Here is a 27,057-nt window from a genome sequence, read left to right as displayed (position 1 = left end):
GGTACTGATTCTGAATGGCACTAGACTATACTCAGCTGTCCCTTCCCACAATCACCAAACATAGTGGGGGGTGGGGGGCAGTGTTTGGATGGCTCAGTACAAGAGCTGCATGGGTACCTGGCTTTAAAGCGGCCAAAGTCAGACGCGTAGGCAGCTAGCCTAGGTCTGAGCCTGACAGTGGTGTTTGGCTCTGGACTCCCAAGGTTGGGCTCAGAGCTCCAGCAGTGGGTTTCAGGGGCACAGATGCTGCTGTTTAACCTACACCTCCCGAGCTTCCTTGGAGCTCGCAGACAGAGGGCAGGGGGCGGGACCCAGCTGCTGTTTACAGATTGCCTGGGTCTTGCAGGGGGAGGAGCCTGTTCAACACCGGTTTCCTGCCTTTCTTGGTACCTGTGGCTAAACTTCCAGTCCCGTTCTGCCTGAGGTAACCCAGAGCCGAGGTTGCCTGACCACTGCATCTGCTGCTGCCCAGGGCTTTGTTCAACTTCCTGTGGGAACGCTTCAAGTCAAGTCGTCTGACCCTGTTGATCGCTGGAATCATGGTAGGAATGATAGGGGGTCTGTGAGACCGCCAGTAGATACAGCCGGCTGTGTCCAGGCTGCATCTGTGAGCCAAGTGAGGGAAGGTAAAGTCAGACCAAGGCTGGGGCCATCAGAGGGGCCACTGGGGATCCCCCAAGTGAACTTGGGGAACGGTTGGGGTGTTAGAAGAGATATGAAAGTGGAAGGCTTGGGCTGACCTCTTAATGCCTTCACTGGGCTTCTGTGTGAACTTAGGGAAGACCCTGACTGCTCTGAGCCTTAATTTTGACAGCTAAAAGAAGACTAATGTCCTGTTTCGTGACATTATTGTAAGATCTAATAAGCCAGGACACACAGAAGACCCACCGTATCTGGCTGGCTATACAGTGGTGTGCAGAAAACATGATTCTGATTCCCAGGCTAGAGGCTAAGATGCTACCACCATGGAACACCTAAGGGATACCCCTTCCCTGCCAGGGAAGTCAGACCCCAGCCCTTGCCTCCAGCGCCTTCTCCTCCAGCCCTTTCTCAGACCGCCCTACTTATCTGCTGGGCCATCCATAATGCGCACCTGGAGCAGGAATTGACCCGAGTCCTGGCTTATCAGGATTTGTCCTTGTCTTTGATCCCATCTATCGCTTTGGCCTTCAGAATGGGCAGAATTCCCACCATTCTGACCTGGAGTGATCAAAGATAGCATTAGGATGCTGGGTGTGGGCTGCCAGCTTCTGAGCAGCCGGTGCTGTTTGATCTTCCTAGTGGCCCTTGACCTAAGAACCATAGTAGCCAAAGGGAGCTGGGGCTCTCTGTGCTGTGGCCATGTCCTCTCCTCTTTGTGTCTACGGGGTTTGGGGTTGGTGATGTGACATACAGAGAGGACAGTGACTGCTTGCCTACTGAGACCTGGCTTTCTTCCTGGTATAGGTCCATGGGTACAAAGGGGTCCAGTTCCAAAACTGGGCGAAGACCTATGGCTGCAGTCCAGAGATGTACTACCAGCCCACATCAGTGGGGGAGGTCAGAGAGGTAGGTGCCCATGAACACCACATGGGCTGCCCGGCCTGCAGCCACAACCCTCGCTCTGGAAGACGCTGGATGTGAGGCTTCCTGCTGGCCTGGTTGGGTAAAGGCAAGGCTCTTCTTCCTGCTTTCCCCAGCTCCAGGTCTGCTCCGCAGCCTGTTGTAATGTTCTATGCCCACTTCAAGCCTATACAGCAGTATACCAGGGGCAGCCATGTCTACACTCACCTCTCCAACCTGACCTCTGTAATAAACTCCATGCACACATACACACGTGTGCATATATTTGTGCGTGCTTGGGCACAGGCAGATGTGCTAGCATACATGCCTGTAGACCTATGCACGTGCACACCCATGTACACACCTAGGTGCATATGCATACATATACACATGCACAAACACCTATGCACAGGTACACATACAGTCTGGAATGCACAGATACCTGTGCAAATACAATTTAAGCACAAGCCTGTGCACACACATGAACATCTACATATATGCATGAATACTTTTTTTTTTTTTTTTTTTTTTTTTTTTTGGTTTTTTTTTGAGACAGGGTTTCTCTGTGTAGCCCTGGCTGTCCTGGAACTCACTTTGTAGACCAGGCTGGCCTTGAACTCAGAAATCTACCTGCCTCTGCCTCCCAAGTGCTGGGATTAAAGGCGTGCGCCACCACGCCCAGCTTACGCATGAATGCTTATGCACACATATAAACACACACACAGACACAGTCACACATCACATATGAGATGGTTTTCTGGGAAGAATCAGGGTTGTTGGGAAAGGCACCATGAGTGTAGGGACTGAGGACTGTACCCTACGAGACAAGAACGCAGCATCAGGGGTAGGTGAGAAGTGGCTTTGATGGAGCTGGGGCTATTAGGGGATAAGAGAGGGAACCAAAAGTGTGCTTCTGGCAGAGCTACCTTAGAAAACAGTTTCTGGGATGTGCTAGCAGCCTACATGACCTCCTGGTACTAACGGAGTAAGGTGTAGTGTTTCCATGGAGAACCAGCAGAATCCAGTGAAGATTAAAAAAAAAAAAAATAGGTGCGTGACCAAGCAGCTCAGGGATTGTGTCGTGACAGAATGTCTTGCTCAGCCTCTGTGGAAAATGCACTGTGCGGGGAGTAGGCAGTGCAGCCAGCATTCGTCAGTCAATTTTCAATTGCCAACGGATCGCTTTGTGATATGGCTCCTAAAATGTGTGTCTCGAGGCACCTGAATGAGGGTGCTTGACACAAGGGGGAAAGTAAGTGAATCCATTGAGGTGACATCACGGATCCACGTGCTTTTCTACCAAGTGTCTCCAGATACAGCCATGGTTCCTGCCCTCTGGGAGCCTTTACTGCAGCATGGGGGTAGATTAAGATTCCTTGCGGCCAAGATGAGGCACTTGGGGCTTATCCTTAGTCACTGGGATGCCTTTGGAAGGTTTTTTATTATTGAGGAATGCAATAGGATTTGTCTTTTTAAAACCTTTACTGAGGTTGGAGATATGGCTCAGCTGGGGAGAGTGCTTGCCTAACATGCACAAAAGGCCTGGGTTCCATCCCTAGCACTGCACACACTGGTGTGGTGATATACACTGTAATCCCAGCTCTGAGGAGGCAGCAAGATCAGGAGTTCAAGACCAGCCTTGGCTACTCAGGGGAGTCTGAGGCCAACCTGGACTACATGAGTCTCAAAAGGGAGGGACCTTCAAACTACCCCATATGGTTGCTCAGTTCTGCAATTCCTGCGTTAGGAAGGCAGGAAGATCACTAACTAGAGGACAGGCTGGGCTACATCATGACCTTGTCTCAAAACACAGGAACCAAATGGAAAGGGATGCCTGGGGCTGCAGAAGGAGGAGGAGCAAGAGCCGCAGGCTAAAGGCTGCTCAATCCCAGCTTACCTCACCTACCTCACAGCCCATCTCTCTGGCTCTCTCTCTGGTGCCAGGCAGGGTCCCCTAATGCCAAAGGGTCTCAACCTTTCCCCATACCATAACCAGCAGCCTCTGCAGGCTATGCCAGGCCCTGAAGTCCCCCCTGGCTTCCTCTCTGAGCAGGGCCTTACTGACTGGCATTGACTTGGCAGGTGCTGGCCCTGGCCCGGCAGCAGAACAAGAAAGTGAAGGTGGTGGGTGGCGGCCACTCGCCTTCAGACATCGCCTGCACCGATGGCTTCATGATTCACATGGGCAAGATGAACCGGGTTCTCCAGGTACTGGCGCCCCTGACACCCCTCCTCAGCCCATGCCCAGGCTGAGTGGCTTCAGTCTACGTCCCAGACTCTATTCACGACATCTCCAATGTTTGCCTCAGCCCTTAGCTTCTCCCTGTTCTGGGTCCTCAGGGTGATGCCCAGATCTCTGGCCTTCCTGCTGAACAACTGTCACCTGAGCCTCCCCTTGGATTGCTCAGGCCACTTGTCAAGTCTACTTGGCCCTTTGTGGCCTCAGAGAGAATCTCCCCATCTCCTGCTGTAGCTTCTGTTCTTCCTCCTTTAAAGAGGTGCACAGAAACAGGCTCCCACAGAGTAGACTAATCCAGTAGAACCCAAAGTAGCACTGAGCCAGGCTCACAAATAGGGAAATGGAGATCAGAGACAGGCAGTGACTTGCCCATGGTCACACAGCAAACAACAGCAAAGCTGGACCCGGACTTAGGATTGCTGCTAGCTTCCTATTGGAATACTATCCATGCAGTTCAGCTAGCACCCGCTTGCCTAACAGGGACTCAGGAGCCCAGAGATGTGTGCTTAGGACTCCAGCCCTCACCTTCAGGGCCTGGCTCCCCTGAGCTGAGTTCCACAGAATGCTTTCCCCTCCCCGCAGCCAACCAGCAGTACCTAAGTTTCTCTACTGTGCTGGTGTTTACTCCAACTGACAGGAAACATTAGTCACGGCCATGATTAACCCTGATAGCTAATTAGTGAGGACTGGGCTCCGGCAATTGATTTTCCAAGCTCTGTGCCCCTGGCGGCTGAATGAACCAGTGCTTTGTACTTGGGTGGATATGGCTTCCGGTCCCAGCTCTGCCACCGACCGCCCTGTTTACATGACCTTGGACCTTGGCGTCACCCCCTGTGCTAAGGTCAGATCTCAGGGGGTGCAGTAGCCTGTATTCGATGCGGACAACCAGCAGAAAGTTGTGCTAGACGTGTCTCTTCCTTCTCAGCCCTTAGCCTTTGCTCCGGTCTGCAGGGGAAGAGCAGGCAGAGACTGTCCTCCAAAGAGCAAGGCCAGGCGTGGTGGCCACAGAGTCTGTGCCAGTCTCCCAGTGTGGACAGGGCGCAGAAGCATGGATGTAGCCCAGTCCCCAACCTAGCCCAAGTGTCCCCTGGCAAAGCGCTTCACTTTCTCCACCTCTCATTTCCTTTCCCTGTGAAAAGAGACCTCGAATGGAATATTCTGAAGGGCTGGAGGTGGGGCTCAGTAGACAGGTTTGTTCAGCTTGTGCAAAGGTCCGGGTTCCATTTGCAATACTGAAGAACTATGTCAGACAGTCACCAAGGAGCTGAGACATGCTTCTGTAATCTCTCCCCTTGGAGGGTGGATGCAGAGTGATTGTATATTTGAATATGAGGCCAGTCTGGGCTACATCCTCAAAATCTGTTTCAAACACAAATTCCCTGCCCCCCCCCCCCCCCGCAATATCCCTGCCTCCTTGGGGATGTTGGGGGGGGGGGCAGGGAATTTGTGTTTGAAACAGACTTTGAGGATGTAGCCCAGACTGGCCTCATAGTCCCCTTTAGACTGAAAAGTACCTCAAGCTGCCCACAGGATGATACAGCCGTACCCACATCCCAGAGAGGCGTGGCTGGGAAGCAAGGGCCCAGGCGTGGCCTAACTCTTCCCAGCCTGTGACGGTGGCTCTTACAGGTGGACAAGGAGAAGAAGCAGGTCACAGTGGAAGCCGGTATCCTCCTGACTGACCTGCACCCACAGCTGGACAAGCATGGCCTGGCCCTGTCTAAGTAAGAGTCCCTCCACCAGCCCCACCTGGGGAAGGAACGGCCTCTTCTCTCCTCTCTCTGGACCACACTCTCAAGGGTCTGCCATTGAGACCCGCACACTTCTTGGGGCGCATCCCCTCTCCTCAGAGCTCTGCCTTTCCTACTCATGTTGCCATACTTCTCATTGCCCCATGAGTTAAGAGGGGAACAGATCCAAGTTTAGCAGAGTTTTAAGCAATGGTTTTGAACCAGAATCAGACCATTAAGGACTGAGTCTTTCCAAAAGGACTCAACTTACACCTGGTAATGATATACAACTACACAGCCCAACACATAAAGATAGGCAAAAAACACCTCTGGAGGGGTGGGAGAGCAAGGTGGTCCTTCCTGTGATGGTTTTCTTGTCCCTCCATCCAAATTCATTTCTCATTGTCCACCTTAGTGCTAGGGGCTGCCATCAACATAGCAGTCAAGTGTGGCTAATGAGGTAACTCTGTGACTGAATTTTATCCAGGAGAAAGCACTGGCAGATGTTTGAACATGAGTGTAGAAATCTCACTGCAGCTGGAATTAACCCTGTGGAGTCCTGTGGTTCGAGTGTTGGTGCTTGGCTTGCCTCAGCCTTCCTAGTGCAGGCCCCACAATTCTGCACTATGGAAACCACTGTCCCCACCTCTCCCAAGATCTGGATGACTGACATGTATAGACCTTGCTCAGGCTCTGGAGAAGGCAAAGACCAACAAAGCCCATCTTCAAGGAGCTCCAGCAGGGGGCAGGTGGTGGCAGTCACTGACCAGTGCCAGGCAGGAAACAGGTTCAATGTCGGTGACACGTTGAGGATACCGAAAGGTTTCAGAGGACCCTAAGTTCAGCATTCTGGGCTTGAACCCCAGTCTAAGAAGCTTAGCTTTCTCCTAGGGCTCTGAGGAAGCTGTGTAGGTTTCCCAGTAGGACAAGTTTCTGCTCTCTCTCCCCTCCTTTTCTTCTAGCTCACCTACACAGACCTGCGGGGATATTTATTTGTGTGTTTAGAACCAGGACAGTACCATGAGTCTTAGTAGGTTGGGAGCAGAAGAGTCTCAGCCAGACCATGTGGCTGTGCTTGGAGAAGATGCCTTCGGGAGATGGGAAGGGGAGAGGGGTGCTGTTAAGTTGTAGAGACCTCAAAGATTAAACATATAGGCTTCCCTGCAAACTGGCCCATGTCCCAACCAGCTAATCTGATGGTCCATGGAGATCAGGAAACAGGGACCAAGAGACATAGGCTGATCACAAGCTGGGCCATCAAAGGTAAAGGGGAATTCTCAGACAGAAGGAGAACCTTTTGCCCAGAGGAGCATCTATGTCATCTTTGGCTCCCATTGTCCTGAGAAAACCTAACTGATCTGTGACGTCCCTCTTGTTCCTCCTGCTGAGCCCAGTCTGGGAGCCGTGTCTGATGTGACGGTTGGTGGCGTCATTGGGTCTGGAACACATAACACCGGGATCAAGCACGGTATCCTGGCCACCCAGGTGAGTCGCCTGTGTCCATGCAGGGTAGGTACAGCTCCATAAAGGCCTCAGGCAGATGCCCCCCAGAAGTACCACTTCTTCCCCTAAACGTTATCAGGCCTGAAGGAGCCCCAGGTTTATCAGCGCTCAAGCCATCCCCACCTCTGCACATCCTCAAAGGCAGCACAAGGCAAGGGGCAGGCAGGGCAGGGGCAATAACTCCTTGGAAGTTATAATCAGGAGCCAGGGAGGGGGTGGGACTACCCTAGGGGAGGCAGAGCCCGGGGGTGGGGGGTGGGAATAGGGGCCATCTGTGGCAGAGTCTACCTGTCCTTCAACAAAAACCACATCTTAAACTTCATTCGATGAGAATCCAGTTTGGGGAACTGTTTAAGAATACTAACTCGGAGACTCAAGCCTGAATCGTAACCTATATCCCGCTCCCTGGTATGTGCACACCTGTAGACTCCCTTAGCTTCTGGGTGCATTGCTGTCAAAAATCTTCAGCTAAAATGAAGAATTTCAGCTCAAGAGTTAAGGTCACAAGTTAGCACTCATTAAATGGTGTCTGGCCACAAGGCAATTCAGAGGCACCTTCATCAGGAGCAGCCTGACAGTAGGAGTTGGCATAGCAGTTGACACTGGTAACTTGGAGGCCTTTGTGGCTTACCGCCCAAGGAGCCCAGAGGTAACCAGGGTAGAGACAGCCTAACAGTACCCCCAAAATATGAGCCCAGCTCTTTCCACCATCTAGGACTGGTGTCAAGATGATCATGTCAGTTGCTACACACTGGTCGTCAGGGGATAAAACTAACATCACCCATAAAAATGCACATAGGATTTATTGGTTACTTTTCTTTGGAAGCCCCATTGAGCAGGTCTGGAAATGCAGGGGAGGGCTTATTCTGTGTTACAGCCATGCAGATGGCAATTATATTGGCTATTTGTGTGGGGGGGGGGCACTGTAACAAAATGTCTGAGGAAATCAGCTTCAAGGAAAAGTAAGCCGGGCATGGTGGCGCACGCCTTTAATCCCAGCACTCGGGAGGCAGAGGCAAGCGAATTTCTGAGTTCGAGGCCAGCCTGGTAACAAAGTGAGTTCCAGGACAGCCAGGGCTATACAGAGAAACCCTGTCTCAAAAAACAAAAACAAAAAAAAAAAACAAAAAAAAAAAACAAAAAAAAAAAAGGAAAAGTATATTTTTGCTCATGGTTTTGGAGGCTTTGAAGGAAAGGTTTGACTCAGGAAAGCCACTTATCACACAGAAGCCCGGAAGGGGCCAGAGACATGAAAGGCGCTTCTGGAGCGTGCCCCCAAAAGTGTATTTATTTCAGTTAGATCTGAAATCTTGATTTTCATAGCCTCCACCAGATTATTGTCCACCCATAGATCAGCGATGAGGTTAGGTCTGCCATGAGCCAATGGCTTCCCCCAAACCCATCACCTGGCAACCAACACCTGTCCCTTGGAGAGACATTACAGATTCAGGCAAAAGTGCAGAAGCAAAGTGCAAAGGGGTGGACAGCTTTCAAATCAGCTTACAGCAGGAGGCTAATCACAGGCTTCACGCCTGATCCTCCTACCTGCTGAGGCAGAGGATCAGCCGTCAAGGTCACGGGAGCAGTCAATGCAGAGCCCACCCTTCACAGGCCTCTAGATGCCTACGAAGCATCTCACAGGCAAGCTAGCTTCCAAGGCTCTGAATCTCCGGCAGGGTCCAGGCTTCAACCATGGAGTCGCCCCCTCTCCTCTCACCTCAGCCGGCCACAGTGACCTGTTTCTGTCAGCTCTCTGGTCACTGTTAATCAGGATTAGTTCAGCTGGAGCTACCCTCTCTCCTGAGCAACCAACCACCAACTGCCCGTGTCAGAAGCAATTTCCATCCAAATTAGCAGGTAGCAGCAGAGCACAGAGAAGGTCCTCAGCAGCTGAGAGAGAGAGAGAGAGAGAGAGAGAGAGAGAGAGAGAGAGAGAGAGAGAGAGAACCCTTCTGGAAGTAGGGACCATGGAGACCTCCATCAGTTTGCAGCCGAGCGCCTTAATGCTCTCAGAAACACTATATTTCTGGTTAGATGAGGCTAGCCGAGAGGATGTATTTCCTGGGGGTAGAGTGTCCCTATTGAAGAGGAAGACTGCACATGTCTGGGGAAGGCTGTTAGGACCCCACTCCATCCACTGTCCCACCCCAGGGCATACGGTGTACTCGCTTTGTCTTGCCAAACATCCTCCTTGAGAATCTGTGCCCTCAAGCCATCTCCAGGCAGAGGAGGCTAACTGCTTCTTGACTGTGAGGTCAGAGAATGAGGAAGGACAAGCCAAGCCAGCAGGGTCCCCATGTGATGTCACATGATCATGGACTCTCTCTGTGGAGAGCTGATACCATGGTTTTCCTCTCACCCATTCCTCCCCACCCCACCCCCAATTCCCAGAATGCCCTCTAAGTAGTAGCAGTAGACTTGGCTAGGAAGCAGTGTGACTGGCCATGTTGACCCCCAGGGGTAGATGCTATCTAGCCTCTGTCCTAAGGACAAGCCAGAAAGTGTGGTGATAACTGAGCGGGCTCTAAAGTGTGACACCTCTCCCACTGCCAGGTGGTGGCCCTGACCCTGATGAAGGCTGATGGAACAGTTCTGGAATGTTCTGAGTCAAGTAATGCAGATGTGTTCCAGGCTGCAAGGGTGCACCTGGGCTGCCTGGGTGTTATCCTCACTGTCACCCTGCAGTGTGTGCCACAGTTCCACCTTCTGGAGACATCCTTTCCTTCGACCCTCAAGGAGGTACTTGTCTTTGGCTCTCCATTTCCCAGCATCAGAAAACAAATAGAGGTCCTGACAAAGGGACTCAGCCTCGGACAGTTCCCACGGACCTCTGGTGCCCTGAGAGGTCCGGTTGGAGGTCTTATTTCACCAGACCTTCCTTGGCCCAAGAGAGACTGGTCAGAACCCTGGTGGGCTGCAAAACCCAGAAGCACCTCAGAACTTACTGGCATGTGGGTGTGGAAGGGGTTTGGGCAGAGAGCTGCCTCAGGACAAAGTGTGGACTAGCTGTTCTTAGGGGCATTAACTCCTACCGGTCCTGTAAAGGACATGCCAGGGCTTCCTTACCATGGATGGCACCACAGGTTTAGATCTGGGCTGAATCTCTAAATAGGAACACATTTTAAGGAAAACTGGCAGAGAGCTTCAACTCCCTAGGCAAGTGATCAAGAGGCTCCATCACTCCAAAATAGTGGGCTTTGGTGAAAGAAATGGGCCTCTGAAGACAGGGCATTTGGATGGTGAGAGAACACAGAGAGGCCTCAAGGGAGACGGAGGGAGTGGTGAGCTAGGCAGGAATGAAGATGGGGAGGAGAAGGTGGAGTTCCTAAAACAAGAGGTAATGGGTATCAGGGGTCAATATCCAGGTCATATTGATCCCAGGAGGCCATCGCTGGCCTCTGTGAGGACGGCTGCAAAGGAGGCCTTATAGGTTAAGGAGAGAAGACCATCACAGTCCAGGAAGGGATGGACAGCTAGGACCATGTCCCGTCAGAAAGAGGTGATCTTGCACACTGCACTGTTCCGTCTTTTGTCTGGTGCTTGGTTCAGCTAACAGTGTACTGATGCTTAAGCTGAAGCTTTTGATCAATAGATTCTTCCTGCCAGAGGATGGCCCTCAGCTCCCACATTTCCACCAGAGTACCAGATCTGGGTGGGTGGACTGTCTCCTGCTCGTCCTTTGACCTAGTTCAGTAGCACTGAAATCAATTACAGACAAGTCCTGGGTCCATTAGAGCTTCATTTTAGGCTGTCTCCCTGTCTCCAACGTACACACAAGCCCCGCACACATTCACACACTTGGTAGCAAGCTTCAACAAGCTCCAACCATTTTGCCAACCATATATACATACATATACATATTTGGTAGATGGAACAAAGCTCTAATACCTTTATATTTTTTTCTCCCATGGCTTATATATCCCAGCAAAAATTTTCAAGTCACATAAAAATTACAATGTGATTATATTCTATTTTTATTTTAGTTAACAATTATAGTGACTAAACATAAGAAAAAGACACATTTCCCAATTCCCTCGAATGAACAAACCTTTTTACATGTTACAGGTGAAAAAGAAAATTATTCCCAAGAACCCACTTACATTTGCAACTTGTTCTAGCTTACCAAAGTGTAAGCAAGCAAGGGAGTTTTCTCAGCCAGTTTCTCCTACTGGCAGGCTGCAATTTGTGGTTACAAAGAAAGGATCAATTATTTTATTTTTTACCTTTAAAAGTAAACTTTTAGAAATCTTAAAAGAATCACAAATCTAAACTTTTATGTAAAAACCAGTCAGTCATTTCTACTTTAAATCCTCAAGATGCCCACCTACTCACTAACACATTTTTTTTTATTAAATCATATCATAAAAGTGAGGGAAAAAATGGGTACAAGACATTATTCACAACCTTCATCACCAGCTCATCTTTGGCAAGAGAAGCATGTCAGTTAGGGTTGCCAGTGTTCTTGTTCCCTGCCTTCAAAAAAATCCCTGGCTATTAAAAGTGAAACTTTCTGAACTTCAAATTGTTCCCTAAGATGTCCTACATCAAAGCCGCTAGTAAAAACATCTTAACCTAGCTTTACTAACAACATAGATCTCCAAGTTCTTTCTAAGGGTAGTGGGGATTAGTAACAATCTTTGGAAAGGGAGTACAGGGAGGGACCAGGGCAAGTTACCTGCTTCCTCCAACTACGCCCTGCCTTGGACCTACTACCACTTCCCACAGTGTCTTCACATTATGAGTCCATCAAGAGATTGGCTTGCTCATGAGATCAGAGCCCTCAAGATGTAATCATCTCTGGAGACATGCCTGCAGACCCACCCAAGTGGGCTTCACTAACCTGGTGTTTCTCAGTCAAATTAAGTTGACCGTCATCTCTCCTTCTCCCCTCTCCTCTTCTGCCAGGTCCTTGACAACCTGGACAGCCACCTGAAGAAGTCTGAGTACTTCCGCTTCCTCTGGTTTCCTCACAGTGAGAACGTCAGCATCATCTACCAAGATCACACCAACAAGGTAGCTACAGTGCAGCCCCGACCTTGCCCAGTGTGCTGGAGCAGGGGACTACCCATCACTAGCACACACTCTCCATCCCCACAGCACCCATAGCCTGCACACACTCCCCATCCCAGGGTAGCTGACATTTGTTGTCCTGACGGCCCCGGGGGAATGGGACTGTCCACACGATTACAGTGGTGAAGTAGCAACAGAAATCATTTTGTTGTTGGGGTTACCACAACATGAGGAACTGTATAAAAGGGTCACAGCATTGGAAAGGTTGAGAGTGACTGTTGTAGGATGACTGTTGGGTTTCCGAAGGGTGGCTGATGGACATCTAGACCATAGGATCTCAGAAGGAGGGACAGATGGCATCTTTGTCTTGTGAAAAAATAAATAAAGGTCAGAAAGATAGCTCACCTGGAAAAGAAAAGAGATCTACTGCTAAGCTTGATGACCTAAGTTAAGTTCCTGGGACCCACATAGTGGAAATTAGCTCCACTATGAAGAAATAAGGCTTCCAGATTGTCCTGGTAGGTGGGTCATCTCACTTTTCTCCCTCCTGCTCTAACGTGAAGTCACTCCTGAGACATGTCTTCTAGTCAGACATCATCATAAACAAGTCAGCAGGCCGTTGAGCCCCAGGTCTCTAACTCATGATACACCATCCCTCCCAGGAGCCCTCCTCTGCATCTAACTGGTTTTGGGACTATGCCATTGGGTTCTACCTCCTGGAATTCTTGCTCTGGACCAGGTAGGAATGCCACAAGACCTCTGTCCCCTCTCCTGTGTGCTGTGGAGGATACAGGCCATCAGAAGAGTCCTGCCTTTACAACTGCAAATTGGGACTATCTCCTGGGTCTATCCCTGACTGCATATCAGAATCACCTGAAGAACTTAGGGTTCATTCTAAGCAAGGAAAATCATTAGAAGAATTTGAAGGAGCATTTTTAATAAGGCAGCCTTGGGGCTGTGAGCTAGTGGACTGGGAGAGGCAAGGGGGATGTGTGCGTGGATGTGGGTGAATCCACATAAGTCAGGAGGAGGAGAGGTAGGAAAGTGGGTGGGTGGTTTGGTGGATGGGTGGTCTGGTGGATGGGTGGTCTGGTGGGTGGGTGGGTGGGTGGTCTGGTGGATGGGTGGTTTGGTAGGTGGGTGGTCTGGTGGTGGATGGGTGGTTTGGTAGGTGGGTGGTTTGGCAGGTGGGTGGTTTGGTGGATGGGTGGTTTGGTGGATGGGTGGTCTGGTAGGTGGGTGGTCCGGTGGTAGATGGGTGGTCTGGTGGATGGGTGGTCTGGTAGGTGGGTGGTCCGGTGGTGGATGGGTGGTCTGGTGGATGGGTGGTCTGGTGGATGGGTGGTTTGGTAGGTGGGTGGTTTGGCAGGTGGGTGGTTTGGTGGATGGGTGGATAGACTCTAATGTTAGTTTTTGCATTGCTGAGACAAACACATGAGAGTTATTTTAAAGGGCAAAAAGGGCATTTTGGCTCACAAGTTCAGAGGTTCCATCCACAGTCACTGATGCCTCTGCCATGGAACTGAGGCAGAGACTCATGATGGTGAAGGCACAGTGGCGAGGGACTGATCACCTCACAACAGGAAGGGAGCAGAGAGAAAGGAAAGGTCTAAGGATAGGTAGACATTCAGACACATTTGGACACTGACCTAATTCCTCCAACCAAGCCCTACCTCCTGTTAGGCCACACAACTATGACATCACTGACGGCACATCAACCTGCTGATGCTGATAAGGGTAGCACCCATCTCATGAGCTAATTACTTCTCAAGTAGCACCTGCTAAAAACTAAGCCTCTGTGTGTGTGTGTGTGTGTGTGTGTGTGTGTGTGTGTGTGTGTGTGTATGTGTGTATGTGTGTATGTGTGTGTATGTATATATGTGTGTGTATATGTATACCTGTGCATGTGTATATACATACATATGTGCATGTATATATGGATATGTGTGTACATGTGTATATATGTATGCATGTGTGTGTGATGTGAATATGGGTATGTGTATGTGCATGTGTGTATATGTGTGTGCATGTGTGTGTTTGTGTGTATATGTGTGAGCACACACCAGGGTGTGCTGTCAACACCAGGCATCCATTTTCTCCCCATCATTTTCCTCCTCAGATTTTAAGACAGTCTCACGGTGCTTATCAATTTGACTAGACTCTCTGGCCAACAAACCCCAGGATATACTTGACTCTACCTTCTCAGCACAGGGTTACAGGCAAACACTGCTATCCTGGCTTTTTTTCTTTCTACATGGGTTCTGGAGAGTTGAAACTTAGACCTTCATTCTAACCCAGAAAGCATTTTTATTATTGCCTGAGCTATCTCCCTAGACCCAAGGATGAAGCTCCTAACACATGGACTTTGGAGAGGAACACCACACCCAAACCATATCACTGGCTATCTCTGAGAGGAGGAGGTGTCAGCCCAAGAGTGAATAGCAGACACAGACTAGATGGCTTTGAGCAACTAAGGCTGACCTGTTAGTCACTGTCAGAGCAAGTATCCCAGTGGTTCTGAGGCAGTAGATTCATTCCATGGCATGCTGTTGGAAGTGGGAGGGACGTTGTGATTGACAGGGAGTCACTTGAAGCTTGGTCATCCAGGTACTTTGTTCTGGGTTGTCTTCCTGATGTAAGGAGATGGGGAGACAGGGATCCTGCCTTGAGGAATTTGATGTTGCTGCCGCTATGGTCCCCTTCCAGAAGCCTTCCTCTTATTGCTTTCCAGGCCAGCTATAGAGGACACAGGAATGTTGGATACATAGCACACGACTTTGTCCCTTCCAGGCAGGTGTGACAGGTGCTGGGACCACCCTGCACCACCCTGGGGCAATGCTAACTATGTTCTTGGCATTGCAGCAAGTCCACAATGAACAATTAGGGTTTTCATAAAGAAAAAAAGATCCTGTACCTACTTCTGTGTGTGTGTAGATGTATGTGTATGTATGTGCATGTATGTGTATGAATGTCTCTGCATGCTTGTGTATATGTGTCTGTGCATTTTCTTGTGTGTCTATGTGTATGCACAGATATGCATACATGTATGTCTGTGCGTGTTTCTATGTATATGTGTGGAATGTGTGTATTCGTGTGTGTGTGTGTGTGTATGTTGTGTGTGTGTGTAGATTTTAAAAACAATGGCGAGTCGGGAGTGGTGACACATGCCTTTAATCCCAGCACTCGGGAGGCAGAGGCAGGCAGATTTCTGAGTTAGAGGCCAGCCTGGTCCACAAAGTGAGTTCCAGGACAGCCAGGGCTATACAGAGAAACCCTGTCTCAAAAATAGATAAATAAATAAATAAAAATTAAAAACAATGGCATGGTGAACTTTTGAGAGCCAAAAGCTAGGAGGCAGCTGTATCTTGGCCCAAGAAGCACTGATCTCTCTAAAAGTTCCCTAAGGAGCTCTCAGCATTGTTTCTAAAGACAAGAGTCTAACCCAAGACCTTCCCAGGACACTGCCCCTCCTTTTTTTTAGAAAAAAAAAAAAAACCCCAACACTTTATTTATTAAAGCTAAACATACAAAACTGAAATTAACACACACTCTAAAAATTATTTTCTTCCAATTAACAGGAAGACCCTTTTTACACTGGCCCCTTTTAGCTGCTTATTCTTGGCAGCATTGAATCAAGGCTTCCAAGGTGTAGAAGGTGTCTTAGTTAGGGTTTTACTGTTGTGAAGAGACACCATGACCAAGGTAACTCTTCTAAGGACAAGATTTAATTGGGGCTGACTTACAGGTTCAGAGGTTCAGTCCATTATCATCAAGGTGGGAACATGGCAGCATCCAGGCAGGCATGGTACAGGAGGAGCTGAAAGTTCTACATCTTCATCTAAAGGCTGCTAGCAGAATACTGGCTCCCAGGTAGCGAGGATGAAGGTCTTAAAGCTCACACCCACAGTGCCATGCCTACTCCGAAGAGGCCACACCTACTTGAACAGGGCCACACCTTTAAATAGTGCTTCTCCCTGGGCAGAGCAGATACAAACCATCACTTTCCACTCCCTGGCTCCATAGGCTTGTCCAAACATATGAGTCTATGGGGGCCATACCTAAACATAGCATAATGCAAAATAGGTTTAGTCCAACTTCAAAAGTTCCATAGTCTATAGTAGTCTCAACAGTGTTAAAAGTTAAAAGTCTCTTCTGAAATTCATTCAATCACTTAGCTGTAAGTCCCAAAGCAAGTCAGAAAACCAGCTGGGAAAACTCCAAACTCTGCATCTCCATGTTTGATGTCTTCAGATCTCCAACTCCTTTTTCATCTTTGTTGATTGCAACAAACTTCTTTCTCATGGGCTGGTTCCACTCCCCGTTAGCAGCTTTCCTCAGCAGATAGCCCAGAGCTCTGGCATCTTGAACATCTTGGGGTCTCCAAGGCAACTTCAATGTTACAGCTTCTTGTTTCAATGTCTGGGATCCACACATGATCTGAGATCCTCCAAAGGGCTGGTGTCACTTCTCCAGCTCTGCCCTCTGTAGCACTAAGCTCAGGTTGATCCACTCTACTGCTGCTGCTCTTCTTCCTGGTCATCCCGTATCTTCGTGGTACTGGCATATCTTATATATTGGAGTCTTCCTCTGCAGCTAGGCTTCACCAGTAGCCTCTCATAGGCTTTCTTCATGGTGCCAAGCCTCAACTCCTTTACATGACCCCTTCAGTCACGGGCCATCAACTGTAACAGGCTGCACCTTCACCCATGGCCTTCCATGGCCTCTCACAGTGCCAGGCCTCAGTTGTTCTTCATGACCTTCAAAACCAGTACCACCTGGGTGACTCTTACCCATTACCAAGTACAGCTGCAGCATGAGGTACAACCTTGACTATGTCTCTGGAACACAGTTTTTTTGTGCTCTCAGAAAACACATCCCAGATTTCACCTCAATGATGCTGGTCTCTTCTTAATCACCACTGATTTCATAGCTCCAGCTAACCAGCATCAACTGTCTTAGTAATCCCTTCTATTCTGGACTCTAAAGCCAGAGCCACATGGCCAAAGCTGCTGAGTTCTGCTGCTTGCTGGGGCTGGAACATGGCTCCCTTGTTCTATTACATTATCACCAGCTTTCTGTTTTCCAACTCCTTCACTGCCTAAGCTTGGCTGTTCTGGAACTTGTTCTGCAGACTGACTTTCAACTCAGATCTGCATGCCTGTCTCCTAAATACTGGGATTAAAGGTGTGGTCCACCAAGCCTAGATTTAAATTTTTCTTGCTCTGTTCTAGGCTGGCCTTGAACTCAGAGATCTGTTTGTCTTTGTCTCCAGGGAATAAAGGTGTGTACCACCATGCCTGGATCTAAATTTATTTGGGTAGGATCTTGCCCCAAAGCCCTACTCCCTTAATCTGCTATCTCCTAGAACATAGATTTCAGCTCTATTCTATTCTCTGGTTTCCCTTTAATATTTAAACCATATATTTTATACTTTCCCTTTCTCAGCTTGCTATGCTTGTTCACAACTCTCTCCATGAGACTTAACCAGAGAACAAGTCTCTGCTGGGCTTTTTTGAGACTTCCTTTGTCAGCGCAATTAATTGGCGTCTCTTCACCTTAGCCTCAGGTAGACTTACAGACAAGGGCAAAAAGCAGCCATGTTCTTCACCAAAATACTACAAAAACAGTCTCTAGGCCACATACTGACATCCTTCTCCACTGAACCCTCTTGGGCCAGGTCTGCACAGCTGAAATCACTCACAGCAACAAAGTCTTCCATATTCCTACTGGGATAGCCCATTAAGCCCCACTTAAAACATTTCATGGCTTTCCAAATCCAAAATCCCCAAATCCACATTCTTCCAAACAAAATCATGGTCAGGCCTGTCACAGCAATACCCTGGGCCCGGTACCAACTTCTTTCTTAGTTAGGGTTTTACTACTGAGCACAGACCACCATGCTAGCAGAATATTGACCTCCAGGCAGCTAGGATGAGGATCTTAGCGCCCACATCCATAGTGCCACGCCTACTTCAAAAAGGCAACACCTTCTAATAGCGCCACTCCCTGGGCTGAGCATATACAAACCATCACAGAAGGAGAGTGAATGGAACATTCTTTTTGGAGCTAAACCTGGCAGGCATCCGCTAAAATTAAAATTCGACTCACCCTTGCCCTAGCTAGCCAGTAAGGCTTGAAATATGGACATTTGTTACTGTGTGTCGTGAAGTGACAAGACACTGAGCAGAGTCTTAAGGGCCGTTGGTAGGTGAAAGGTGAGATAAAGCAGGGGGTGGAAGGCACTGTTCCTACCTGGACCAACACCACACTGGCCCAGCCTGGATACAACAAGGCTGCTAGGAGACGAGGAGTGAGGGCCTGTGCACACACAGCTGACACGGTAAATGCTGGGCCCCCTAACCCCCCTACCCTGTCACCTGCAGCACCTACCTGCCACGCCTCGTGGGCTGGATCAACCGCTTCTTCTTCTGGCTGCTGTTCAACTGCAAGAAGGAGAGCAGCAACCTCAGCCACAAGATCTTCTCCTACGAGTGTCGCTTCAAGCAGCATGTCCAAGACTGGGCCATCCCCAGGTAGGGGTACCCCCAGGTAGGAGCACCCCCAGATAGGACTATCCCCAGGTAAGACCTACCCTTGCCGGGCGTGGTGGCGCACGCCTTTAATCCCAGCACTCAGGAGGCAGAGGCAGGCGGATTTCTGAGTTTGAGTCCAGCCTGGTCTACAAAGTGAGTTCCAGGACAGCCAGGGCTATACAGAGAAACCCTGTCTCAAAAAAAAAAAAAAAAAAAAAAAAAAAAAAAAAAAAAAGACCTACCCTAGATAGGGCCATGCCCAGGTAAGACCTTCCCAAGATAGGCCTATCCCCAGATAGGGGCCATCCCCATGTAAGACCTTCCCCAGATAGTGCGCTCCCCCAGACATACCATGAAAAAACGGTTTCCTCTAGAGCTGGGCCATGAGCATCCCAGCTCAGGCCCAGGTCCCCTATATAAAGCCATGGAGGAGGAGGATTGCGGTAGTCCCTTCTTACTCTGAAGTCTCTCCTGGGCGGAGGGCAGGGAGAAGACCAAGGAGGCCCTGCTGGAGCTAAAGGCCATGCTGGAGGCCCACCCCAAGGTGGTAGCCCACTACCCCGTGGAGGTGCGCTTCACCCGAGGTGATGACATCCTGCTGAGCCCGTGCTTCCAGAGGGACAGCTGCTACATGAACATCATTATGTACAGGTGAAAGCTCTCTGCAGGGTGTGGGGTGTAAGGAGCCCTCGAGTGCAAAGGGATTCCTCTACTTCTCTAACCTTCCAGTGCCATCTTCTGAGGCCACCTTCTCTTTCTCTCTCTCTCTCTCTCTCTCTCTCTCTCTCTCTCTCTCTCTCTCTGTCTTGGTTTTTCGAGACAGGGTTTCTCTGTGTAGCTCTGGCTGTCCTGGAACTCACTTTGTAGACCAGGCTAGCCTCGGACTCAGAAATCCACCTGCCTCTGCCTCCCAAGTGCTGGGATTAAAGGCGTGTGCCACCACGCCTGGCGAGGCCACTTTCTCTATTGGCAGATTACACTGACATCTCACTCCTTTGAGTTCTTAGAATGCTCCCTCCTATAGAGTCTTGTGACGTATACCACTTATAGGCTAGGCTATATCGCTATATTCTAGCATCAAGAGTGAATTAATACCAGTGAGGAATATTTATTATTTATGAGGATTATATAACAAAATGAGCAATATATTCTCACTCAGGTGCCCACCCCAGTAAGATCTCTGCTGGCCTGGAAGCCAGGCTATGTTGGGATGGATTCCGAGGCTAGTTTAAGTTCAACAGAAGAGAGGCGGGTACCTGATGTTGGGTTCCTGCCTGCATAGGGGTACTTGTCAGTTCCAGGGACTGAACCCAAGCTTGTGGCTGGCCTTCTTTTCTCTCTTTTTAGCCTGCAGGAGGTGCCTGAGGGAATTAGTCTTTTCTGGTTTCTTGCTAAGATGTATCCCTCATCTACCACCCACACCACCTCCAGTCTTGCTTCACACCGCCACGAGACTCAGGCCTTCTCTGGCTTTGAAAAAAAAATAGTGGCCACCTTGATCTTTCTAGGGTGTTCTTCCCCCATGTGTAAGGCCTCAAATCCTTGCAAAGCCAGGGACAGCTGAATTCAGTTTTTAGGGGGCCTCAAAGAGTCACAAACACTTTTCTGAAAGACTCACTGAAGGAACTGTCGTCTCGTTCATGGAGGATGTAGCTATGGTAAAGCTTGTGTGTCAGCTGTCTGTGTGTCTCAGCTTCTCAATCCTCAAACGCAAATGCAGAAGTGAGGGATGCCACGGGATGCATCTGAATGCGTTTGAAGTGTTAGCGCTGACGTCAGCTTTGGAGATCAGTCACCATGGGGCTGAGTAGCCGGGCAAGAGACCAACTGGAGAGCTTCATTAGGTTACACAGCCTTGCTTTCTAGACATGGATAAAGTCATCTGGGGATTCCACAGCACTGGCCAAAGTACCATATGTGTGTGATATGTGTGAGCATGGTATGTGACTAGTATGGGGGGGTGCTGTGCATATTTCATGCACATTATGTATGTGTGTATTGTGTGTGAATACTAGATGTGTAACTATTGTGTGTGTTGCATTTAAGTATTAAGTATTGTGTAAAAGTATGATATTTCAAATTTGTGCATTGTGTGTCTATTATATGAATACTGTATGTATGAACAGTGTGTGGGTATTGTGTGACAGTCGAGAGTTGCTTGCAATGAGGAAATATTCTGGCAAACACACCATTAACAATTTTATAACAATAAACATCACCCTGCACAGCACCCCCCTGCTTGTCCTAGGCTGCATGCCTGTACAATACATTGTATCTATTGTATATATGATGGTGGCATGTGATACATTGTATCTATTGTATATGATGGTGGGATGCAATACATTGTATCTATTGTATATGATGGTGGGATGCGATACATTGTATCTATTGTATATGATTGTGGTGTGCGATACATTATATCTATTGTATATGATGGTGGCTAACCTGTGTAAAGCGATAACCTGGACAAGAGGAATTTTTCAGCTCCATTACCCTTGGTCAGTCTTTGGCCAAGATTAAACTCACAGTAATGTCCAGATACCAACTGATGAATACAAGAGGGGACAACGTCTCGGGGAACCCTTAGGGATGTGCAGTGAGCAGGCATCTGTCCTGGCTGGGCTGATCTGCAGGGAGAGCCAGCTTAATCTCCAGTCACCTGCCAGATTAGGGGCAGGTCAAAGAGAAGGCACCTGAGACAGTGGAGGCACATCATGGGACAGAGCCGGATAGCCACCTTCTTCCTCTCTACTTTAGGCCCTATGGGAAGGATGTGCCTCGGTTGGATTACTGGCTGGCCTATGAGACCATCATGAAGAAGTTTGGAGGCAGGCCCCACTGGGCAAAGGTAAAAACATTCAGACATTTCCCCATAGCCACGGGGCAACTGCTGTGCACCTTATGTCCACAAGAGGGCGCTCCTCCCTATTAACTCTGAGGAATCCTCCCAGCTTCTTAGTGAAAGGGCACCAGAATATGCCTTTCCTGCACTCTGGCCCCTGAAGCCCAGATCCCTTGGGAATCATCCTAGAGATTTCTTTCACTTTATTAGATTTTCCCATGGAGCTAGCGAGCAGGGTAAGGTAAACATCAGTGTGCCCACTTAACAAATAAAACAGTTAAGGAAGGCCTGTGTAGTGGTGGGACCGAAGCTGGGGCCTCCATGCTATCATGGGGTGCATTTTAAGGCCTTTTAGCGTTATCTTCAAGACCCCCTTCTTTTTGTCGGGGGAGGGGGAGGGCGGGGCAGTGTCAGTGCAGGCTCAGGATCAGTGCAGCCTTGCTTGACATAGTTCTGTGAGGACAAAGCCCGATGCTGCTGATTGTGTCCACAGGCCCACAATTGCACCAGGAAGGACTTTGAGAAAATGTACCCCGCCTTTCACAAGTTCTGTGACATCCGCGAGAAGCTGGACCCCACTGGAATGTTCTTGAATTCGTACCTGGAAAAGGTTTTCTACTAAAGTAGAAGCAGAAGCAAGCTGCCCTGACCCCTCACTTCTGCTGCCTTGGGGGGGGGGGGGCAGGGCAGTGTCTCACAGGCACAGTGGGAGACGACCTCTCCTGAACACAAGGAGGGGCTGGGCTCTGGCCGAGGCCTCTGCCTTCTTTATCATCTTCATAACACCCCAGGCAAGAAGTGGCCTCTCACTCAAATTCCTGTTTGCATCTCCACGAGCCATACATAAACTACAATCATCTCAGGAAAAGGGGTTCCCCTTGCATCATATCTGTCCAGGCTAAGGATTTGGTCCTTCTAGGTTCTACTGGTCCACCAAGTATAGAGAGATCCCTGGGGCCTGCAGTTTTCCCTCCCTCTTCAGAAGGGATCTCTTGGCAACAGAGGTAGCATGAGGCATGCTCTGCTTACTTTTATCCTTAAAGGCCTTTCAGATGCCCAGAGTCTGTCTGTTGGTCCTGAGCAAGCCATCTTCCAGATGGGTCCACGTGGCCTTCTGACTGCCATGGCCTGGCCCTCACAGTGTCTCTTTCGGGTGGTGTTTAGAGTGGAATTTGCCTCGTCTTCTTAACCAGTTCCTGTTAGATCCCTGTGTTTTCTCCCTTCACCTCAGAGACAATTCTTTGGGCTGGGATCTCGCCGTGTCCCTGGGTTTCCCTGGGTCTTGGTTTCATCTTTCTCTTCACAGAGATGATTTCAGTTTATTTGTGGCCTTTCTGGAATGTTCCTTGGAGAGCCAATATGTTCCAGGTACTTTGTCAGAATTAAAAGACTCTGAAAGATATCTTTTTGCCCTTGAGGAATTCATATTTTAATTCTTTATCTCGTAGAGAGTTAAAATGCAAAATGTTCTTACCAACAGAATTGCCAGATCAGCAAAGGGGCAAAGGACTTGGATAGATATTTCTCTACAGCAGGTACACAAGGCCCACGGACACAGAAAAACATGTTCAATATCATTATACCCTAGGGAATGATCAGTGCATCCGTGATCAGTATCATTGCACTGATCATTAGAAAAGTGCAAATGAAGCCACAATGACACATTAGTATCAACAATAACAAATATTTAAGGGCAGAAGCTTACTTAAAATATGATGAGTTTTGAAATTAGTCTTATAACTTGATTGCCTATTTCTCATGTGTGTGAATGCCACGTTGACAAGCCAAAAGTTTGAACATGCCCACTGGGAGAAGCTTTGGGGCCGCAAGAGTCCACACTAACTCCAGCCAGAGTCTGCAGCCTTTGGGCTGCCTGGCAGACTGGGGCCTATGAAATCATAGGTACCTGAGCCCAACATGAATCTCTCGTTATAGATGTATTCATTGGTTGCTTTTCTTTGGGCCACTCTGAAATGGATTGGTGCTGCTAACAAGAGTAAATGTGGGCCTGGAGAGGGCTCAGAGCGTAAGACCATGCCTGGCTCTTGTAGAGGACCCGTGTTTGATTCCCAGCACAGGATCAGAAGAAGGCTTACAGCTACTGAAGCTCCTAGCTCTCTCTTCTAGGCTCTGAGTGTCTTGGGTGGAGGAAAATAATAGCAAACTAAACCCCAAGGTATTGGAAATCTCCAGTTTCCAAATCAACCCACCCCTGCCCTTCCACAAAAGAAGAAACCGAAGCTCAGAGAAGTAAAGAGACTTATCAATATCTCAAAGCAAGCTACAAAAGGCGATGTCTTTAAGCTCTTCAACCAAAGGTAGGGGAGTTTGAGACAGGCTGCATAGGCATGTGGAGAAAGGCCGACTACTTGTTGCTTAAAGAGAAGGTAAAGCCCAGAGCTGTCTGCTATCAGGATGCTGTGAAGAACACGGCCACCCAAGCCCCGCTGGGACCAACATGGCTGACTACATATGCCTACTGACATCCTTGGCTTCTCTGTAATGGCCCCATCCACCACTGGGCTTGTAAGACTGCTTTTCCCATTATTCCTCTGATGCCACGACACATCTGGAAAGCCCCGTAGAAGGACAACAAGAGGTGAACCCTGTTCTGGGGAAATCCACACTTGTTACCTCCCACCCGGTTTTAACTCACAAATAACCCCCATCCCATTAAGTTTGCTCATTAAGGGGACTATCCAGAATCCCCATGACTCCACTCTTGAAAAGCCCTCATTTCCTCAAATGTCCTTCTGTCCTTTCCTTGGCTGTGTGTCTCTCCATGCCCATGCTTAAACAAGCATGGATTGTCTTCTTTTTAATGGATTTTTATTTATTTACATCCCAAGTGTTGCAATCCCCTTCCTGCCCGCCCTGCTCCCCTTAACAAGTCCCAGACTTCCCTTCTGTATTTACTGAACTCCAACTTTACTCGTACCGGCTCATCCTAAAGATGGTATTTTTACCCCAGCAGTAGGCCAGGAAGAGCATCTGCTACTGCTGGAGACAGGGGCTCCTTCCACAGTGTATACTTTAGATAGTTTACATCTCCATGCTTAAAGTCCATGAACTGAGCATTCTATTGCAGACAGACAGGCAGGCAGGCAGGGACTTGGTCCAATGACAGATCTGAAACCCCCGTGTGCCTTCATTCTTCAATTCCTAGATTGCTTGGCTAGCCCAGTGTTGTGGAAACACACATTCTAATGGCTAGGGCACCTGTGCATCCTTAGGAGTTCCAATGGGTGTGATTCATTCTCTCTCTGAGCTGGTGTCTTGACAACTGAACAACTGACAACTGAGCAGGTGACTGCATCCTACAGGAGCCTCAGAGCTCACCTGGCCCCTCTTTTTCTCGTCTGCATACCTGAGGAGTATGGCACCCATCCTGCCGACTCTCATGTGCCACCCTTGTGACCCTGAGTGATGTGTGCTGAGCCCCCCCCCCCGATTTCTCTCCTGTTAGTTCTGTCCCATGTTCCCGAATTGGCTGAGCTCCATCTTGTCAGCAGCTTCCCAGTCAGCTGAAGCCAAAGCCTGCGGAGCCAGCTCTTCTGTCCCCTGGTGGCAAACACTAGCTTCCTCTCTGGCTGTGGAAACTCATGGGTATTGAGGTGTGTCTCTGTCTGCCAAGCCTGGACTCTAAGAAAGTGGACAGTGATCATCAGAACATGCAAGGATTGAAAATCGAGTTAACAGATGGATGCCAGTGTGTGCTGTGCCTTGGATGGGGCGGGGTGGGAGGTACAGCATCAGTCCTCCAGGCTGAATCTGGGTGAGAGGCGACCAACTCCACTTCTCTCCAGATGCCCACTGCTCCCCATACTCCTCAGGTATGCAGACGAGAAAAGGAGGGGCCAGGTGAGCTCTGAGGCTCCAGTGGGATGCAGTCACCTGCTCATCACTCTGAGGTTCTTGCCAAACCGGAATACAGGAGACACTTAGAGGCTGATGACAAATGGTCCTTGTGCCCCGGAGTCTCTGGCTCTAGATAGGACAAACTTAGACAAGTTGACCAGGCCACCTGTGTGGTGGCCCAAATGTGCATGTCCCCACAGGCTCACATGCCTGACCATTTGATCTCCAAGTGGTGGAGATGTTTGAGAGAGGTTATAGAACTATCAGGAGATGAAGCCCTCTGGGTTGTGTCTGTACTACCAGCCAGAATAAGCACTTTCTCTCATCAGTTGCTTTTATTGGGGTCTTTTTGTCCCAGCAATAGGAAGTAAGCAAAACTAGAGAATGGATAAACTGTCACCTGAGAGGCTTCACTACGACATTGTATGTGATCTGCCAGGAAGGCAGATGGGTAGAGGTGACTGGCGAAAGTCACTGAAATTCACTAACAGAGGGAAAGAACACAGAGCTCAGGGGACGGGATCTCTCTAGGCATCCCATGGTAGCCTCTATGGTAGCCTCTTGCAGATCTCTGGACTGAGTCTCAAGCTGTCTCCAGGAGGGAGACAAGCTGTACACAGGAGAAAATCTAAACCTAATGTGTGTGCCTGCCATGGCTCAAACAAACAAACAAAAAACGAAAACCTGACCATGAATGTCTCAGAGAAGAGAGCAAACACTGAGCTCCACATACCATGGCTGGCTTCAGATTTACAAGTGAGGTCCTCTGGTCCTTGTAAGCTCCCTGCCTGTGGTTTTGCCTAAGACAGATTCTATCATAAGAATGGGAGATTGGGAGCCAGAAATATAATTCCAAAGAGCCTAATCACATAAGCCAAGGGGGTCTTAGAATGGGAATCCACAAAGAGGTGTAACGTGACCACGCAATGGGGAACAGAGGTCACTAAAACCTGATGATGTCAGCTTTGCCTTGATGTCTTCTCTATGAGACAGGGCCTTTCAAAGACTAAGAAAAGCCCAGACATTTCCAGAAAATTCCAAAAAGGAGTCACCCATGTGGTTGTTGTTTTCGTGTTCTTGACATATGTTTATAGATATGTTTATAGATATTACATAGCCAGAGAAAGGCAGTAGCAAGTTATGTTGAAGGCCTTCAAGTTTCAAAGAACTAACTCCTTCTATCTTTAGTGCCTGTTGTTTGCTGTGGCCTTACACATACGACATCATCCACAAAGATTGTGAACCTTGTGAACGTGAGCTGGGAAAAGTGGTCCTTCCTTCACCCCCGACCTGTGATTTGCCCTAGGATACCCAGAAAGATAAAGGTGGAGTCACAGAGGTGCCTGGTACCAACTAACAACCATCTTTGTTCTCTTGAGTGCCTGTACAAGCGAGGGCAGTTCAGATCAGGGTGTCCCAATCCACAGCAACTCCATTCCAAGCCTAGACGAGTCCTCCTCTGCTTCCACTTGGCTCAGAGACAGACAGAGCTTCTGCTGGACTGCAAGTCACTGAGCCTGGGCAAGAACTGTGCAAACACTGATGCTGCCTGGCCGTCATGGAGTAATGGCGTAGTCAGTGTGGCACACCACAATAGGGATATTAGCATCAGAGGTGAAACTGGAAACAGCCCAGAGGCAAACAGCTCGTTCTGAACCTCGTGAGCTTTCTCGTCACAGTGTAACAACATTTGTTATCTCGCAGACTGGCTCCATGCTCACTGGTCCTACACTGTCTCTTCATTTTCCTTGTGCATACTCAATTGACCAAGCTCCTCTAGAAAACACCAGGAAAGACTAG

At 49.0% G+C, this 27,057-nt stretch overlaps 1 protein-coding gene across 3 annotated transcripts; it reads left to right on the top strand.

Moving 5' to 3' along the window:
• The first annotated feature begins 332 nt into the window (after positions 1 to 332).
• On the top strand, positions 333 to 22,801 carry Gulo (gulonolactone (L-) oxidase). 3 transcript variants are annotated; one of them, XM_006519066.1, is made up of 13 exons: positions 333 to 542; positions 1,447 to 1,548; positions 3,625 to 3,750; positions 5,411 to 5,505; positions 6,906 to 6,996; positions 9,568 to 9,753; positions 11,920 to 12,027; positions 12,687 to 12,763; positions 18,408 to 18,557; positions 19,044 to 19,208; positions 21,315 to 21,405; positions 21,893 to 22,028; positions 22,086 to 22,801. In XM_006519066.1, the coding sequence occupies exons 1-12, from the start codon at positions 540 to 542 to the stop codon at positions 22,019 to 22,021; spliced, it is 1,323 nt and encodes a 440-aa protein (XP_006519129.1). In that variant the 5' UTR covers positions 333 to 539; the 3' UTR covers positions 22,022 to 22,028; positions 22,086 to 22,801. The 3 variants fall into 3 exon arrangements, 2 of the variants coding, with proteins under 2 accessions (XP_006519129.1, NP_848862.1); NM_178747.3 differs by having other exon boundaries at positions 377 to 542; positions 21,893 to 22,800; XR_001781125.1 differs by lacking the exon at positions 12,687 to 12,763 and having other exon boundaries at positions 21,893 to 22,801.
• The last annotated feature ends 4,256 nt before the right edge of the window (positions 22,802 to 27,057 follow it).

Source organism: Mus musculus, chromosome 14, assembly GCF_000001635.26.
Source record: "Mus musculus strain C57BL/6J chromosome 14, GRCm38.p6 C57BL/6J".
In the NCBI taxonomy this organism is placed as follows: Eukaryota; Metazoa; Chordata; class Mammalia; order Rodentia; family Muridae; genus Mus; species Mus musculus.
The sequence above is the reverse complement of the archived record's forward strand: the minus strand, read 5'-3'. Positions and strand labels throughout refer to the sequence as shown.